This window comes from Morone saxatilis, unplaced genomic scaffold (genome assembly GCF_004916995.1).
Source record: "Morone saxatilis isolate NCDOM2014 unplaced genomic scaffold, NCSU_SB_2.0 Contig16, whole genome shotgun sequence".
Classification (NCBI taxonomy): Eukaryota; Metazoa; Chordata; class Actinopteri; family Moronidae; genus Morone; species Morone saxatilis.
The window spans coordinates 23,585,830-23,605,468 of record NW_023339718.1 but is presented as its reverse complement, the minus strand read 5'-3'; the positions used below and the strand labels follow the sequence as shown (position 1 = coordinate 23,605,468).

General features: G+C 42.8%; 1 protein-coding gene across 1 annotated transcript; it reads left to right on the top strand.

Annotated features, from left to right (window-relative positions):
- The first annotated feature begins 569 nt into the window (after positions 1 to 569).
- znf703 (zinc finger protein 703) lies at positions 570 to 4,100 on the top strand. The gene is made up of 2 exons (XM_035659242.1): positions 570 to 1,243; positions 1,800 to 4,100. Exons 1-2 carry the CDS (start codon positions 977 to 979, stop codon positions 3,306 to 3,308), a joined length of 1,776 nt encoding a protein of 591 aa, XP_035515135.1. The 5' UTR covers positions 570 to 976; the 3' UTR covers positions 3,309 to 4,100.
- The last annotated feature ends 15,539 nt before the right edge of the window (positions 4,101 to 19,639 follow it).

The window sequence follows — 19,639 nt, the reverse complement described above, 5'->3', positions numbered from 1 at the left end:
AATATGTGTTTTTGTTATTTCACTGTCAACGCAAAAGCTGAAGATGTCATTCACTGTCACAGCAAAATACGTGAGAAATTGAATCATGTCAATTTGCTTTTATCAGGGAAAATTGGATTAAGCTCAGTAGCAGCTGCAGTTTGGTGGCTATAATCCAATAAAGCCATTAACATACCAGAAATGTCCATGGACAGTAACTTATTATTTTGAATTTAATGCAGCTATTTGCAAGACATGGGTGGACACATTCCATACAACTAGAGACAGTGAATTCTCCATAGCTGATCCCTACCGGGTATATGTTGTCAAACACTGTATAATGATCTCAAATCTGTGATACAGTATTTATATTTTGTATGTCAAGTTTTCATGTGGCTTATAGGTCACTGACACAGATTTCCACCCGTACGTTATAGCCTGGGTATGAGGGTGAGGCCAGAAGACAGACCGCGCCCCCTCCTATTGTCCCGCCTCCGCTTCTGAATGCGGGCACTTGTGATTGGACGGCGGCTCATTGCTTTGAAATCCCTCCCCTCACGTCGTTAGTATGTGGAAGAAGTGAGGTACTGTGAGGCTGCAGCAGAGGGAGAGAGATAGACACACCGGAGGACTCTCACACACACTAACCTCTGCGGAGATATTCTTTCCACTTGCCCCGTATTTTGATGAGCAGTGACTACTAATGGTGTTTTGTTTTTTTGCTCGATTCCTCTTTTTTCAGCACTGGATAAAGGAATATTTAGGAATAATTAGCGGCTGATATTGAAGAGTTCGATAGAGGATGACATTTGGGCGATTTGTTCCTCTTTAGAGACAGCTTGGGTCCGACACGGTGGACGCGCACTGCGCACATGCCCTTCTGGATTACCGCACTCTCTTCTGTTGAATTTATCATCATGAAATGTGCTGGTGAATGAGTTTTTAACCCCGCGTCCACTCGTTACATGCCGCCGTCCCATTTCGAGCGCCGATCCAGATGAGAGATCTCCCCGGTGGACCTAAACCGCTTTTACGCAGCAAGTCCCCGGAGCGCAGCGCCGCCGACGCCAGCGGTGATCCACACCGCACAGGAGCGGAAAAACCGTCCGTTTCCATACCCACGTCTTGTCCTTCTCCCACTGATCCATCGCGCCAGGCCAAAAGGCTTCCCATCCGGATCATAAAGATGTTGACGGCGCACAGCGGCCACTTGCTGCACCCGGAGTATCTCCAGCCCCTCACATCCGCGCCAGTCAGCATTGAAGTAAGTAATTAAAAAGAAAGGACATTTTGTCACAGATTTGTTGGTACCAGCTGGCGATGTTCTTCCTGAATTAATCAGATAATATTAACCACTTGGCCTTGGTCACTGTGTGTGTTATTCTGTATGCCAGCATATGCGCCATTTTACGCACAGCGATTTATTGGCAAGTTCTCAAAACAGCAGAGTTTAGAAATGTACAATTACTGCAGATTATATACTGTCTGAAAACTATTATAGCCTGTTTATTTTTCGGTTATAATTTAATTAAATGTTTTCTTTCCAAATTTCTAAGAGAGCTCTTTGTTTCTTTCTTTCTTTTTTAAACTTTAACTCCCCAGGCTTCATTTGTGCATGTCAGATATAAATACACGACTCAGGGCTGATGTGGATTTGGCTGTTATCACATTGTTTGGCTAGTAAAATATATTAGTGTAATATTATTGTAATCATTGCATACTATAATTGTAATGTAAGTGGATATGTCTGATGATATTAAAATGAAATCGGTTTAAATAAACATTTTGTTCACCTTCTTGCTCTCTTTTTTCCTCTTCAGCTGGATGCCAAGAAGAGTCCTTTGGCTCTGCTAGCCCAAACCTGCTCTCAAATTGGCAAACCAGACCCTTCCTCCTCTTCCAAGCTGGCCTCTCTCTCCTCAGGCAGTCTGGGAGACAAGGAATCGTCCAGCCGATCTTCCAAATCTGGAGAGCAGCACCACTCCCTGGAGGACAAGTCCAGCTTCAAGCCTTACTCCAAGTCACCGGGCGACTGTCGCAAGGATGTTCAAGTGACAAAGGGGCCTTCAGATAAAGCAGCTTTCAGGGTGCCAAATGGAAGCTCCAGCAGTGGCAGTGCTTCATGTCCGTCCTTTCCTCCCCATTCCCGGTCACCCAGCTCCAGCTCTCCTCCCCTGCACACTCAGAGCCAGTCCCACAGACAAAGCCATTCCCCCTCCACGCAGCCCCCGCCACACTCCCAGGCCCCGCACATGGACAACAAACCCGGGAGCTCAGAGCAGGCCAGCTCGGACAGTAACAACAACAGCGCTGGCAAAAAAGACTCAGATTCAGCTAAGTCAGGGATGGATGGGGCTCAGTTAGCCAACTCCAGCCACATACGGGCCAGCGCCAACTCCAGCAATGCCAGCTCTGCCAGCAGCCCGCGGCCGGAGAGCAAGGCCGACCTGCAGGCCTCCTCACAGCCTGGCTTGGGCTCCGGGCACATTGCCCCTGTCTCCCCTTTTAAACCAGGACATTCTGTCTTCCCCATGCCTCCTTCTTCCATGGGCTACCACGGCTCCATTGTGGGGGCCTATGCTGGCTACCCCTCCCAGTTTGTTCCTGGCTTGGATCCTACCAAGTCTAGTTTGGGGTTAGGACTTCCAGGGAAGCACCCCAGCTCCAGCCCTCTCACTGGAGCTTCACCTCCATCCCTGATGCAGGGTTTATGTCGGGACCCGTACTGTCTGACTTACCCCAATGCACCTCACCTAGGAGGAAGTAACTGCTCCACCTGCGTCCATGATCCCTCAAGCCTCAAGTCTGGTTTCCCCCTGGTTTACCCCTCCCACCACCTTCATTCCCTGCACTCCAGCGCCTTGTCTTCCAGCACCACCCCATCCCTGTCCCACCCCCTCTACACCTATGGTTTCATGCTCCCCAATGAACCGCATCCTCACGCCTGTAACTGGGTGTCTGTCGGAGGTCCCTGTGACAAGCGTTTTGCCACGTCAGAGGAGCTACTAGCCCACTTGCGTACCCACACAGCCCTGCCCGGGATGGTGGACAGTAAGCTGTTGTCAGCCTACCCTTCATCAGTTTCATCAACAGCCTCCTGCCACCTCCACCTGCCCCCACCCAGCAGCCCAGGTACCCTGCCCAGCTCCTTCTCCCTCAGAGGCTCTCCTGGCTTGGGCCTGGCACGCTACCACCCCTACAGCAAAGCCCACCTGGCCGGAGCCCCAGGACTTCCAATGCCATCCCTCCCCTCCTCCTCAGCCTATTACTCCCCCTATGCCCTCTACAGTCAGAGACTGGGCGCAGCCTCGGCCCTTGGCTACCAGTGATATCAGAAATAGTGTTGACACCAACGTACTGCAGGCACCAGCTTGGACTCTCCAGAGCAGCCCTGAAGAGGGATTCTTGAGATTGGGGTCATCACCAGTACAGGGCATCGTGCCGGATGGCTTGCCTGCCAGGAATACCACCTGTTAGCCTCAGGATTGTGACTGGCACTCCCAAGGCAAGGGACCCTGTGACGGATGGTCTGCAGCATAGAACCAATAGACTTAAGTGAATAAAGATGGTGGGACACAGAGCTTGAAAATGATGGAATTGTGGGATTATTACAACAGTCTTGATTTTGTTTTTTGTTTTGTTTTTCTCTATATCTGTCTCCCAGAACTGAAAGTCTGTATTTATTTTTCATTCAAGCGCTTGGTATTCAACTCTGGGGGGAAAAGTTTGCTGTCCAAATAAATTGTGCTGAAGTATTCTAACTGAAAAAGAATGATTTAAGTATAGTACCATTATGCCTATCATACACTCTAAAAATAAAAATCTTGCACCACGATGAAGATGGACTGTGAAGCTTTATTCTGGGAACCTCTTTTTATCTCCTTTCCTCTCTGCTGTTGTTTTTTTTCTTCATCTTATTCAGACTCTGGAGAATTGCATGTCCATGAGAATGATCTTGAACAATGCCATTATTTTTATTTGTACATATGCAAAGATGTAATATTTTTTCAAGCTTACTTGGGGTCAGCAAGATGGGGGTCATAGATGTAAATGGTACAAAGATGCGAAAAGATTACATAAATAAAAACAATTAATGATGGCTGTGCTGTCCAACCAACAGGAAAAAGGTCTTATTTTGTTAAATAAATGATACATGATTGCATTTCAACTTGTTTTTTCCTTACTGATTACTATATATAGCACCATGAAGTAGCTTTTTGTCTGAAGCGTCAGAGGATGGAGTAAATCTTGCCAGACTGCTGCACTGCACTTATCTAGCTCTATCTATCATTACGGCTGTTACAGCCACGCTATATGTGGCTATGTGTAATATTTCATGGCTCATATCAGTTGACAGGGCTGTCCCAAGGAGGGCAGGCCAGGTCACATTAGCTCTGTTAGCTAGTCTCTGAGGACTTCCATCCCTCCTCCTCTCTCCATCACCCACATTGCTTTTGTTGTTGCGAGTGCAGCTTTTAATTGCTGATTCTTGTTCGTGAGGCCTGAAAACAGCCTCCTCAGCAGAGTGGATGGCGGTGTGGAGTGGCCGCTGGGTCACTGGGACTTCAATAATGACCTGAGGGAGGTGTCGACCCAGGATCTCCTCACGGTCTGACGGATTGGCCTGCAACACAAAGGCCAGAGCTGACAATGGGAGGCGGTTAATAGAGAAATATTCATCAAAGTCCTGACACCTCCCCTGAGGAGAGCGGGCTCTCTTACAGGAACCACAAACATGGAGGCTTCCGCCCTGATGTGAAGAGCCATTTTCTTGCTGCTCTCTGCTGCGCTGTGGTTTAACTGAAGTCAGCGTTCTCCACTCAGAGCTGTTAGATACTAATTTGAAGGGAAGGAGTCGGTCTATCTTAAAGCTGCACCGCTGCCATTAGAGTGTTTCGGCCCTGATAATGTCTCTGTGTCTCCACTCTATTTGGCTGACAGGGTGTAGGTGGCACAGAGCGAAGAGGCTGTAGTCTCCAAGGCGGCTATTGACCCCGACTCCCAGACTCCTCTACTCTCGCGGTTCATTAGCACTCCAGACAGGGGAAAGGCGAGCACAGGTGTCACTTGACAGGACCATTAACAAAATGGATGACCCTCCCAAACCACATCCAGCCCCTGCCACACCAGCAAGGTCACGGCGCCCTGATCACCGCTCTGGGCAGCTCTTTGGGACGCTACACTTATTTTTCTTCTTTAGAAACTGGAGCCATGCACTTCTCTGGAAGAGGGCTGACTTACTTTCTTGTTGCTGCTTTTTTTGATGGAGTTTATAAAGTGGTCTAGACAAAATAGGTCAAGGATATTTTGGTTTTAATGCTGTATTGCACATATGTATTTAGTGCAACATATTTCTTTGTGACTTGCAGAGTTGTGCCACTAGAGATACACAGGATTGTGTTGCCCCCTAAAGTTCTGTTGATGAAGTACAGGTGAAATCTGGGTAAGAAGGGCAGGTACCTGTCTTACACGAGGGTGAAATTGCAGTGCTATCTTGCTTTTGACATGTATGAGTGTGGACTGTGGGATGCTATTTTATAAACCATAGATAGAGAATTGGTTACATTGGCTTGAATGTGAAGATGATTCACACTGGAGGTCATTCAGAGGGGAGAACTTTCAATCTTGTCGGGGAGGTGGAATTAATTCCACTGTTGCCAGTTTACACTCGTTCATCAAATGCCTCACTATTCTCCCTATCCCCGCGCTCATCAATCTCCTCCATCTATCTTCTTCCCCCCACACACTCTTGCAGCTGAGTCAACACCCACACACTCCATTTATGTCGCCTGTGTGAGGCTGTGTGTGTCTGTGTAAGTATGTGTATTCAGCCCCAGTCCTTTGTCCATGGAGGGGGACACATGTGAGGCTGAATACTAGTCCCATCATATGAGATTCCAAAAAGAATAACACAAATGTTATTTTGTCTTAACAGTGCTGATGTTACGTTGCAATGTGCCAAATCTTCCTGTTTTAAAATTGAGTCTTGTCAACCCCAAAAAATTCAAATAAGCACCATTGATTGTCATCAATTTGTTAAGAAGAAGGAGTTAATATCACCTCAGAGCATTTCTGGGCCACTGTCTGAATCTGGTTTGGGTGCATATTGATGGTGGTACTCCAAAAATATCAAATAGGTAACAAGTAACTCAGCATTCTATTACACTATTATTATTATTATTTTACATAAATGGAAAGCTCCATTTGCACTAAATTATTCTGATGGTCTATGGTGCTTTTTCACCGTATTCAGTGGTTTTATTGAAATTGGTTGTTTTTTGTTATTATCAGAGGACCAAAAGCTCTTGTAGATCTTGTTTTCCTCTTCAAGTCTTCAAGTGCAGCAGAAGAGTACACAAAATACCCCCCACATTATTATTATTATTATTATTATTATTATTATTATTATTACCTTTTACTGTCTTATACCGCTTTACTGAGAGCTGGATGAGAGATTGATACTTCTTTCTTATGTCTTTGTTAAATATGAGCTAATAATTAAAAAGTTACATCTTTTTTTACCCGTGCAAAGATTTGAATGTAAAAACGAAAACATGTTAAGAATAGGCTTATTCCTTTAAGGTAGCAGAAGTATAGTCATGTAGAGGTTAGTCAGAGTAATGGTGGGAGTAATAGTAACAATGAATCAAACAAAGAATGATAGCAGTAATCAAAGAAGTAGTAGTATTGTATCAGTAGAGATAGTGATGGTGATGGAGGGGACTAATATTTTCCCCTCTGTGCGTCAGTGCTGAGATGGTGCAGAGTGCCACTGTGAGGTCCTGAGCAGCCAGCTGACAGGCTGGGTGATTAATGACGACAGGGTGTGGAGCTGCTCTTCAATTAGACGCCAGCTCTACCCTGGCTCACCATTCCTGCTGACAGCTAGGACAGAGAAAGAGAGGAGGGTACTCAGTCTTTCTCTCTCTCTCACTCTCTCTCTCGCTCGCTCTCTGTGTCTCCAGAACAAAACATTAACCTCAACTCCATGACTACCACCTCTGTGTTTAACATCAGGACACAATACAGAGCCTTCGGCATCCAACAGTGACCGCAGTGTTAAAGCAACCCAGATGGCGTGAACACATCCCTCATCAGGGCCTGTCACACAATCTCTGCTTTATTTCTCTGCATAAACCCTGTGACTGACTGTTTTACATGCCTGCTTCAACTCCCCTCTCATTCACGTCTGCAGTCAGCCATGCTGTAATGCTCGCTATGAGAACAATAACAGCCGCATTAAAGACTTCCAGGTTGTTTAGTAGGTTGTGTGCTGCTTGGAGCAGCTTCCTCCCATAATTCCAAGAACAGTAATGTTTTCTTGATCATAGGAATAAGGGGGTCATAAGAGGTTTTCAGTAGCCTGCAAACTTGTTCCAGCATTTGGTTTTTGAAACTTGCAAACATTTCTTCAAAATGCTGGTTGTGGCTGAAATGAAATGATGACAATATGGCTAGCAGGATGAACTTATTAGTGACTGAGTGTATATATTATAGATTCATTATAGATAAAAATGTACATGTATATTCAGGTTCATATATATATGATTAGCTTGCGTTATTGTCTCATAAAAGTAATGCAGAATTGAAGTTGAACAAAGCAAAAACATTTTTTTTAAATGGGCAACTACTTTTGTTGCCTTTTGGTTTGGAGTGTCCTAAAAAATAGCATGCAAAAAGCAACCAAGTTGGATGTACCAGGTTTGATATTTTCCTACTAGAACCTTAATGCATCATAATAGTTCAGTATAAATTGGGTTAGAAACCGACTTTGAACTTACCACATCAGTTGTCTTTGTAAGCACTGCTGTCTTTATGTGATTATAAAAAGAAGTATAGAGCACGCTATGGCAAAAGTATCTATACCATTTTTTAGGGTTTAAAGGGGCAACTACAGTGATGCAGGTTGCTGGTTAGCTTAGAATAAAGACTGGGGTAGGGGAGAACAGCTATCCTGGCTCTGGAATGTGTTTCAGCACCAGTTGTCATGTGGTCGCCCTCCTTTGAGGCCTTGAGAAAGTTCATAACAACAGTGGATGGACTAATGCTGTACATATTTTATATTATTTTATATTTATTTTTTGTTGTGTATCATTGACAGTAACTTACATGTACGTCTAAACATTTTAAACACTTGTTTGAGTTATGATAGGTCGAAAAATAGTCCAATTCTAACCGAAAATCTGTGGACCTAAAATCGAAATAGTTGTATAATTCCTGCTTTTGGGTTGATTCATTTATTGATTAGTAAGAGGGGCTGTCAGCTCAGCTGTACTTTCAGATAGAGAAATGGTGCTTTTGATTTAATTTTCAGCCAGCCTTGACCTTGGCAAACCTCGCTTGGCCTCCACATGGAAAGCTGCCCAGAGCTGCTGCGGTCTCTCCAAAGTTCCAGTGGTGTGAGTGAGCACCGTTAATAGACATACCCTCCCTAACCACCAGTGGAGAAATGAACGTTTCAATTACGGTATGGTGCACTGCTAATAGCACTTGGACCGCGTGTCCAGCTGGAATCCATTTGTTGCCGCGCTGGGAGATCGGCGAAGATGTCACGAGCGCTCTGCAATGAACGTGCTTTGGCGGGGAACGAGGGGCAGCTGTGACGCTCCTGATTCATGCTCTGATTGACAACTTGGTTTTTTCTTCCACTTCGGGACGGCCTGTGGTCATAATGTACTCACTTTAAGCATCCCAGGCCTTATGTCTGTTTTATGTCTCCCCTGGATAGGCATCCAGACTCAGAGGCTGCCATTATGATGATTACACTCATCTTATCCACAGCACTGCAGGCCAGGATACACAGTCTATAACCACTTAAATATTAGCTGCTTTACGTTGCTTGCAGGATTATTGCAGCCACATTAAGGCAGATTGGACCTTTCTGAAAATACCTTTATAGGCATATACTGCATAATAAACAATGTAGATAAACAGAAAAGATAAATGGGAGTCCCCAGGAATAAGCGTGCAGAAACAAGGGCAAACATGCAGATTAGATGAAGTGGAATAAATTACCCATAAATTGCCCATAACCAAGTGTGACTGTGTATGATAGATGTAACGTAAATCTAAGTCCTAGCCAAGCATTCAAAACCATCAAAGATGTCCCACTATCTCCCTTCGGTCACTGAACACACATGAGATGTTGGGTGGCTGAGTGACGGTTGAGTGGGGACTTGTGTGCCACCATCACTCAGCTGTGTACTACATTTTTGTCTCACAACTGTTTAAACAGATATATTACTTCACATGTCAACACATCGTAGGAGCCCAGCCCATGCACACATTACACATCTGTGTACATTATACATTCACTCAGTAATACACGTAAGCTGTGATTCTCAGTCTGTGTAATGGTGCATTAAGGCTATGAATATCAGATGTGTCCCATACATTTATAATTTTTTCCCCTTGTTTAGGTACCATACAGGTCTTTAGTTTTGCCAGAGCTTTATTTAATCTTCCCATTTTGGAAAAACAACACTTGTTAGGCCATTACAGGGTCCTAAAATGCTGCACCAAAAACAACAATAGGAATACTTATTATGATAATAATAATTATTATTATGATACAAATCAGTGCAAATGCAGCTTTTCATAGCAGACATTTTGACCTCTCATAGTAGAAAAAGAACAGGCACAAATAATATATGGCTCAGTTCCATTAAGTTTCCCCACAAGCCATGCCAGTGAATGTACGATACCAGGGCCAGCCCTCCTAAATAGAACAGAGCCATTAATGTTATTAATCATTAATGTTATTAATGATGGCTCTGTGTTTACAAGTGCTTTTCAATATTACTGCCATGAAAAGGGTATAAACATTTTCTTGTTTGGAATGTCATCAAAATGGCGCATTACAATCAATCAAGTTTGAAGGTTTACTCCATAAGGCTGGGGAGACTCACAAAAGACAGACTGAAAACAACTGGCCAAAATCAGTGCACCAATGGCCGAGATAGTTTGCCTTTGGTCACTAGTAAGATACAAAGATGCTGGATCCTACATTTCCCATAGTGCTATTAGACATCATCCATTTTGTTATATGTACATATATTTCCAAGCTCAGGCCAAGATAACCCTGATGACATTATCAGGTTATTTTCTCAAACTTGACTAAGTTCCTCCACAGCAACAAGAGACTACAATTATTTTACAGGCTTAACACTACTCCCTATGGATAATAATGTAAAATATATAATAATCTAGTAATGTGTACACTTCTTACCATTCTCATAACATTGGTGTTGGCCACAGCAAGGGACAGTTTTCAGTAAAAAAAAACAACTGGCAGACAAAGTTAGCGGCTTCAGAGTTGCAAAAGGAGCTAAAAGAAGAGTGAATATTCTACTTTAATTTGCCAGGTGACCAAAGACACAACTCCAAATAAATGCAAATAAATTGCTCATTGTCTGCGGGATGTGTAAAACACTGGCTAATGTTGTGTGTCTGCTATGGCCAAAAAAACAGTAATTGCAACTTAACTATAAAAATTGTTTTCTAATTCTTTCCATTTGCTAAACTGGGACTGAAAGAAGAGGCTGTTTAAACTGAGGAGATTTTCAGTACCTCTCTCTCTCCTTCAACTCTACCTCACTTGTCTCCCTGAGGTGCTGTACTGACAGGTCCAGAGTCCCTAGACACTGTTGGTCCGGTGTGACACAGTGGCCTGATTCCTTCACAGTGAATGTAATAAAGGTGTTCTGAGTTTCTTTCCTGCATGTGAATAGACAGACACACTGGAAATTAGAGAGAAATCATTTTACCGTGTTAAAAGTGCAATATGATTTTAATTACTTCTTTCAACTACCTTTTCACTGGACCTTAGGTTCAGGTTTAAGTTGCTAAAACTTATCAGTAAAGCACAACAAATTTTGTCATGTTGCATCACATTTTCACATTGCAGGGTCGGTTTACAGTTCCTGACAACCTTTACACACGAAGATGTTTATGGTTCATGTTAGCGGTTCTGCACCGTCCAAGAGTTCTCTGTGTTTCATTTAGCAGGACTGTGTCAGTGTGTGTGTGTGCACTCACATACACAAGTTTATATTAGCAGAGGCTTGTGGTTTGTTGAGTGAGGGTGAAAAAAAAACGTTTTTCCACAGGCAGCGTGATTATTTTTACTTTTTCGGAGAACCCTTTTAGACGTTGAGAGACCCCTCCCTCACCTCTGCAGTCCCTCCTCCACCTTATAGTGAGTTACCCACATGCCTATGATGGTGCTTGTGGCAAAAAAAAAAAATGGGGAGGGGATAGGAGGGAGAGCCAGGGAGAGGGCGGGAAGGGAAACAGAGCTGATTATCCAAATACAGTCATTAAAGGGGAAATGTGTTTTTCAAGCTGTCAAGATGATTAATGGGTGAGAGCAAATCCTCACAAATGCTCTTGTTTAGTCTAACTGGCAGACACGATCCTGCCCATTGATTTATGGCAGGCCTGCTGTGTGAGACCATAGTGAGGTTAGAGGGTGTGGGTGTGAGTGTGAGTTTGTGTGTGCATGCATTAATGCTTGATTGTACGCATGTGTATGGACGCCTGCTTGTGCGAACGCATGTGTGTGTGTGTGTCTATGTTAAACTGTGGGTTTCTGTGCACACGTGTGTATCCACATGTGTGTGGTGGAGCAGGGGGAGAAAGGAGCGTGTTGGTCCGCATGACCAGAGGAGTTGAGGAGGCATCAGGCAACAGAAGGGAGCTGTGAGTGAATTCTCCTCATCAGCTTTCACCCTCTGCTCCGACAAATCAGCTACACAAACCAGAGAAGGTTAGCTGAGCCCTTTTTTATTTTATGGCTCCATGATTGAACATCAACAACGGGATCGATGTTTCTTCCAGAATGAATCAAACAGCTGTCCAGAGGTACTTAGGCTTTCATCTGTCACTTGCCAATATCCCTCCTCACAGATGAGATTGGAACAGAATAAGTGTTATTTTTCTCATTGCTCAACTGTAACTGATGTTTATCTGGCCTGTGTTGTAGATAACATTACCCAAACACCTCTTTATATAGCAGTCAGAATTTAATAAACAGCATGGCGTCATGACATGTTTTTCAATGAACAGCTTTGCATTTTGGGAAATATTTGCTTTCTTGCCGAGAGGTAGATGAGAAGCTCGATACCACTCTTGCACTGTACGTGTGCTAAATAGGTTAGCTTAGCTAAGAAAGACTCATATGAAAAGGGGTCACCTAACAGGTTTGGGCAAGTGTAAGAACTATTTGAGCTTAGAGGGAATGTGTTTGTCATTAAAAAACGGGGACGTTTCAGATTACAGCCCCCTCGCCTCGTATACCCCCACACCCCCCACCCTCACTTGTCAACAACCATTATGATAGGAAAAAAATAATTATTATATAAAAAAAAAATACAATTACATAGGCGCACTTCATGATATTATCTGTATTTTCAGAACCAATACTGGTCCTTATGTGTTTGCATAACAGTGCTGTGTAGAAACATGGCAGTTCAACATGGGCGTACTCCATGGAAGAAGACAGGTGGCCTCTGTAGATAAAAAAGGCTCATTTTAAGATAACGAAAACACAACAATTCTTATTTTCAGGTGATTATACACTAACTCTGCCAATAGATCATCCTAAATAGCAAACATTGTACCTTTAAAGGAATAGTTTGACATTTTGAAAAATGCCCTAATTGATTTTCTTGCTGAGAGTTAGAGATACCACTCTCATGTCTGTACAATAAATATGAAGCTACAGCCAGGAGTTAGCCAAGCACAACTGCCTGTAAACAGCTGGCCTTGCTTTCTCTAAAGGTAATAAAATTCTCCTACCAGCAACTCTAAGGCTTAAACCATCGACAGGCTGGTGGGTGGATTGTGTTACCTTTGGACGGAGTCAGGCTAGCTGTTTCCAGTCTTTATGCTAAGCTAATTGGCGGCTGGCTGTAGCTTCATATTTACTGTACAGACATGAGAGTGATATCAATCTCCTCAAGTAATTCTCAGAAAAAGAGCAAACATGCCTGTTTCCCAAAAATTTGAACTATTCCCATAATTTGCAAATAACTTGTTCTGTTTGTGCACAGTAAGGAACCTTTTCGGTACGTGAGTGTATATTCCAGCTCATATGAGTACATTTTAGAATGAGTAATGTTTTTATTTCTGTGGAATTTCCTATAATTTAATGACAAACAAAAATTTCTTCTCACCTTTACAGATGTTCCTTTACCTGCCCAAACCTGTTAGGCCCTTTTTACATGACAAACAGGTGAACATGTTCTGTTTGATTTCTGTTGTTCCAAAAGCTATTTGCTGGTAGAGGTAGTCCAAAATGTAATGTAATAATATATGTTCTGCTTCAGAGGGAATACTTATTTGGCAAGTTTGAAAGCCTGTTATGTTCATACTTTTCTTGCTTTGTACTGGAAGGTTTCCAAGGTTTATACTCAATTTCGATGATGTACTGCATTCTGTACAAGGCTTACAGTAATAAACCAAAACATTTTGACATATATATGACACTCTGTTTCATCCATTGATGTAAGACCATAATAATCAAACCTCTGACCAATTCATACATTTTTTTACATTTGCTGTTCTAGCAAATTCAATTTCCCCCAAGGGGGATTAATAAACTAAGTCCTCTTCCTCTTCTTCTTCTGAACTCTCAGTTTTCGGTGAAATGTTCTGGGAGAAGAAAACCTATAATATATTATTGATTCAGTTTTAACAGCAAAATCTGCTTTCTGTTTCATAAATGTCATTTCTTGGACAAATTACTCATGAAAGAAAATCACAGACAAAAAAAACAGCGCCACCTACAGCAAATGAAACTTCAAGAGACATCACATGATCTCCCACACTGTCTGACAGGTGATCTCTAAAATGAAAAACAAAGGGCACTAGAGATCACACCCCTTCAAAAAATATGAATCTGAATTAATTTCCCTGGCTCCTATGATGAGTTGTTGTCACTTTTCACTACTAAATTATGATCCGTGCAGAAATTGTGTAGTGTGCCATTTACTGCTGCAATCCAGATTCTCTACAGACATAACTGAAGTTTCATCTCATTGCATCTGAATAAACTGTCCCTTTGAGGGATTTTAAAACAAACTTCATGAATTTATTGCAAATACTTATTGACCCTGCTCTGATGGAAAGTCCCAGTGCACTTTTCTCCAGAAGGCGAATACGTCTCCAAGTAGCAGTCCAGTCCAGCTCTCCAGGCTGGTCCAGATGGATGGCTAGCAGCTGTTGGCCCTACAACCTCTTCCCTCAGCACAACCATTAGGCCTATCTGTCTGCAATTTCCTCATTCTTCCTCAGTTCCCTCTGAAGTCCACTCTGATCGCTTTCCCACACCCCCACAGCTCAGCACAGCACCACACTGTACTTACACTGCAGCATCGTTTGGCCTGAGCAGACCCGGGCACATTCACCGGACCAATTACCCTGTCCACCCACACATGCATGCACTGCACACACAAGCATGCATGCACATAATCTCACATACACACGTCCTCTAATAAATTTCACCATGAAGCAAAAGCAGGCAGACACCCGTGAGGAAGATGTTAAAGGGAGATTTTTGCAACCAGGAGAAGATTAATGTAACACCACAGAGAGAGGCCAGTTGTGTAACATTGTGCTCCTCTGGGACTCTGGAGCACCGTGAAGAGCAGGACATCCTAAACTCTCAAACAGTAACAGTAACAGATGATACTGAGGGAGGAAAGATGAGAGGAGAGGTGAATGAGAGGAGGCATCCAAACCTTTAAAGTTAAATCATGACTTATTGGTGTCATGCTTGTGTCATTTTACAGGATGCGACAGACTGCAAGAGTTTCTCACTTTACTTTAAAGTTACTATAATCAATATCTTTATAATAAAAATAAATCAAATTATGACGTCGAATGTAGAATGGATCACTCATAGCGACAAACCCACAGAGATTATTACCCAACTCTGCACTTCCTCTCAGTTCTGGGGAGTTTTATATCATCTTTTAACTCATTGTTTTGAGTTTCTGGCCCACAAGTTTGATGTTTTGGTTCACTCTCACAGCTCTCATTGCCATAGTTTTCGACTAGAGCAGACAGCTGTTTTCAGCAAAAATGTTCTAAAAGCCCACGACCAGCACAGCACAAAACAGCAGACAGATAAAATTAGCAACTAGTTGAAGAGAGAGGAGACTAAAACTGACCTACAAGGAGAGTGAATATTGGAACTAAAAACCGGGACGAGACAGGACACCCAGCTTGAAACCAGGACAAACCCGGATAAACCAGGATGTCTGGTCAATGTAGGTTTTAAGATATTGGTTTATAATACTGCTTTGAGGAAAGTATTAGCAATACACATTAGCTGCCATACAGATACAGAAGTCAGAGTTTTGCAATTTCTACCCAATCCTGGTTTCAACAAATTATTCCTCAGTCAGAGCCAATTATAAGCTTTAGGTAAAATTGAATGAGTTGGAACCCAAGTGAAACCAAAAATGGCTAACACATTGATGTTAAATTGCCAATAACTGTCACCAGTGTTTGTGCAGCTAATCTTTGTTCAAGGTAGAGCAATTACATCCAAAATCCAAACTGAACTGACCCTGAGTCTGCTAGATCCAAGTCCTGTGGAGTTTAGGTACAAGTATGCAGCTCTGGAATGGAGGAGGAGTGTAGGGTAAGTCCAACAAAATCTGAGGTATGTAGCCCAGCTGTGAGCTCATTCTCTGTGTATGTATACACACACATACTGTATATATTCACTGACTGTGTTTATACATGTTCAGTTGGTTTTATTCCAGCTGCAAGCTCAGCACCAAGCCTCGTGTAGACATATATGTGTGTGTGTGTGTGTGTGTGTGTGTTCATATGTCAGCAACCAATGATTAATGACCCACAGCCCTGCTTTTTCCACTTCCTTCCTCTCCAGTCGTGTCACACACATCACCGTGTGTCACCATAATGGACGCCGGCAGACGGCTGTAGCAGCTCCTGTTCGGCCTCATGGATGCAAACAGACCATAACATCCTCCACATGCAAATACACTCACACATTTACATTTAAAGCTGCACTGAGAGAGTTTGCATGTCAGTAGCACCATAATGGGCCATCAGTAAACCGTGTCCTCTTGTAACCTGAAGGGGAGGTCAGCTTTATGATTTTTCAGGAGGATTTATTGCTGTTTTAAGATACCTTTTTATGTTTCACTTCAAAGTTTTAGTATTGCATTGTGATTCAATTCACCTACCAGCACCTCTAAAGCTCTCTAATAAAGAACAAGTTACATCTCTTCTCCTGGACTCCCACTCACAGTGATGACAAGACAGACAAATAGTCACACGTTACATCTTGATTTTGTGATTTGTACAAAAAAAACTAACCCTAAAAATGACAAGTTGTTTTCTTAGTATAAAGGTCTAAGCATATAGGCTTTAGTCTTTATGCTAAGCTAAGCTAATTGCTTGAACCGGTCTAGTTACACGTAGACATCTATCCTCGCTCCTTTTCTTTGTAAGTATTCACCCAATAAAACAATAATCCAACTCAACAAACAGTGTGTGAATTTAATCTGGGGAGCAACCAGAGGAGTCACTAAGAGAGAGCTGATGTATAAAAGCAACATGAGAATGGTATCGATCTCCTCATCTTACTTACAAGAGAGCGAATAAGCAGATTCTCCAAAATGTTGAATATTTTTTTAACAAGAGAACAAGGGTCATTTCTCACAAATTTATAATCTGAGCTGATATGGAGACAATCTTTATACATTTAGTAAAATCTCTGCCAGTGCAGCTTTAACATTTTATTAGGCCTTTACCCACTGAAAGTTTAACAGTAGAATACATTTCAGTTCCTAGATTCCTACTGTGGCTGTGTATGCTTGAAAAAAACAAGAATAAGAAGGAAGTACATATGCACATGCACACACAGACCCAGTGAATACATCTCATCCATCAAAGAATCACAGACCTTTCCAAACCTGTTCTGTCAAAAACACTTTTGTATAGGATGACAAAAAAAGTGCTGCAAAAGGAAAGTGTGTGAGCACATGTGTCTGAGACTGTCTGCTGACATGCTGCAATGTGCTGTAAGTGTGTGTGAAAGAGGGGGAGAGAGACAGATACAAGAGAGAGAAAGAGAGGGAGTGGTACTGACAAAGAAAGAGAAGAAAGAGAGAGGGAATGGTGGATAAAGACTGAAAAAGAATGAGCAGTGGAAAAAGAAGGAGAGAACAGAAAGAAAGGGATCAGCAGAGAGACAGAAAGCAAGCAAGTCTTGCATGTGTGTTGGTTCCCAGCCCTGTCAGGGCCCTGTCAGCCTGTGATTTATGGCACCAAGACTGGGAGCAGTCTTCGCTGCCAGCTCAGTATTGTTACAACTGACAGCTAATGAGGCCGGACGGGCTTTCAAGCACAGCACTTAACAGAGGCCTCCATCTTCACGAGTCACGAGCTCTCGTCTTTCTTTTCTCCCCTCTCTTTCTCTCTCCCATTTATTTCTTCTTCCAGGGTGGCAGCAGTGTGGCGAGCTACCACGAAAAATTCTGGGGGTGCAGAGAGAAAATAAGGCAGGCCGACAGAGATATATGGGCGACACTCCGTTACTGCCGCACTTCCACTCTCTTCCTCCTGCATGCTATTAAGCCAGAGGCTCAGCTCATATAAATGAGGGGGAGAGGGTGAAATACACAAAGGGAGAGATCCAGCCTCTACACTGCGCTACACTTCTCTTCTCAAACCAAAATATTCCGCTTTTTCTACAATTATCCTGTCGTGTTTTCAAAGCCTGGAGTCACATGTCTTCTCCGTATATCTGTGATTATGTGAGTGTGATCTGTGTGAAGGTAGCTGAACTTTATAGCCTTGGCTGTGGTGTGTTTTACCTTCAACACCCCTGGCCTGGACTGCTTGGACCCCTTTCTATAATCAGTACCAGAGTCTCTGGCAGAGCAGAGCTGCCCTGCCTTCCCTCCCCTCCACCTCCACCACCTCCTCCCTCGGCCCCTGGTTTCTTGTCAGTCGTGATTAATGGCACTAGGGCCCCGGCGCGGCTTACACTGCCAGTTCCAGCGATGTTCCCTTGATACTTAATGAACTCTGACAAACTTCTTTTCCCTTGCTCTGTTGTTCCCTTTCCCCTCCACCACCCACCCCTCCCTACTTAAAATGCACGGCACAGAGCTGCCACTGCAGCACCTAGGGGTTAGCTCTGGTCCTTTGTAAATTTCTCAAGCGGCCAACGTCTAAAAATAAAGCACCACAGCCATTTTAGTGTCAAGACCCCTAGTTGTGTGTCACTTCCAGTTGCTGATTGAAGATGAAATAGATCAACTTTGTGAGTTTTTCAGTGATTGCCCTTTTAAATTGGTATATTGTAGCCTATTTTTATATTTTTTTTTACAATAAATGTCAAACTTTCTGTTTGTGGCTTTTACCAACAGCCAACCAATGCAAATCAGTGCATGTTTAAAACAAAATATCTGCTGCAAGATAGTAGTGAAAGTCTCCAAAAGGCAAAAATGTTAAAATGATGGCAGACTGAGGTAGCAGGATAATGCAGCCTTCTCTACAGTTTTGTCATTAAAAAATTAAGCAGTGCATTCCAGCTGGTCTCTGTCGCCATCTGCTGTTCACATCATGAAAGTGGAACCACAGGCTAGTTTTGCATTTATAATATCTGAAGTAGTATAATAATTTGTATATAGTTATACTGATAATTTAGCAGTACACAAAATAGAAATGACCATTTTAATGCCACTATAATGGACAGAGGAGGCTAAAGCAAGTTGTTCTGAATCAAATTCAGGAATTCAAAGTGTAGAATCACTTCCATAAGGACAGACAGTGAACGTTTTTGTGGGTTCCAGCTCATAAATGTATAAGGGGAAGGGGGTGGATGATCAAGTTAAAGAAACCTCCCAAGTGAAAACAACAAAAGAACCAGTTTGCAGGTGGGATATATGGAAGCCCATTTCCGCCAATATGACGGGGAAAAAAGGATTCTTTCTCTAAAGATTGACTTAGTATCTCAAAATATTGACTTAGTATCTTAAAATATTGACTTAGTATCTTAAAATACTAACTTAGTATCTCAATATTTCGACTATCTCAAAATAATGAGAAGCCTAAATTAGAATAGGCCTGTGTATTGTTTCCTCATATGCTCCAAAGCAACAGAAGAAGGATGCACCAAAAATGTTGATAATGATAATTACTGATAGAAAAACTGCGGGTCAATTGATGCGACTGGGACCGCGTAGATCTGCGTTTGCAACCGTTTAAGACGGCGTACGTATGTCAGTCGTGGGTTAAACTATGTATGGCATATAGATGGCAAATTAAAGCCTTATGGCATATGTATCAGTGGTTGCATAGATGGCTTCTCAAGAAAAATGATAAAGTTGGAAAACCAACAATGACCCTCGTATTATCACAGGTTATTTTATAGACGCTGTGACTGAAAACAATGGATGTCCACATAAAGTCAGGTTAGATTACGCTGAGACTACCCACTTAACAAAGTTGGTAACACTGTACACCGGTCCCATCCATCAGTCGCATCCATTGATGCACAGTTTCTCTGTCGGTAATTATCCCAGCCATCCAACATTTCTGGTACATCCATCTTTAGCCGTGCTGTTTGCCACACATTTCTAACTGCTGGTCAATGCTACTTCAGCTACATCTG

Bases quoted from the DNA above. Each gene is read 5' to 3' on its own strand.
- znf703 (XM_035659242.1), top strand. From the start codon at position 977: ATGAGAGATCTCCCCGGTGGACCTAAACCGCTTTTACGCAGCAAGTCC. The intron at 1,244-1,799 runs GTAAGTAATTAA...TTTCCTCTTCAG, and splicing joins CCGCGCCAGTCAGCATTGAA to CTGGATGCCAAGAAGAGTCC.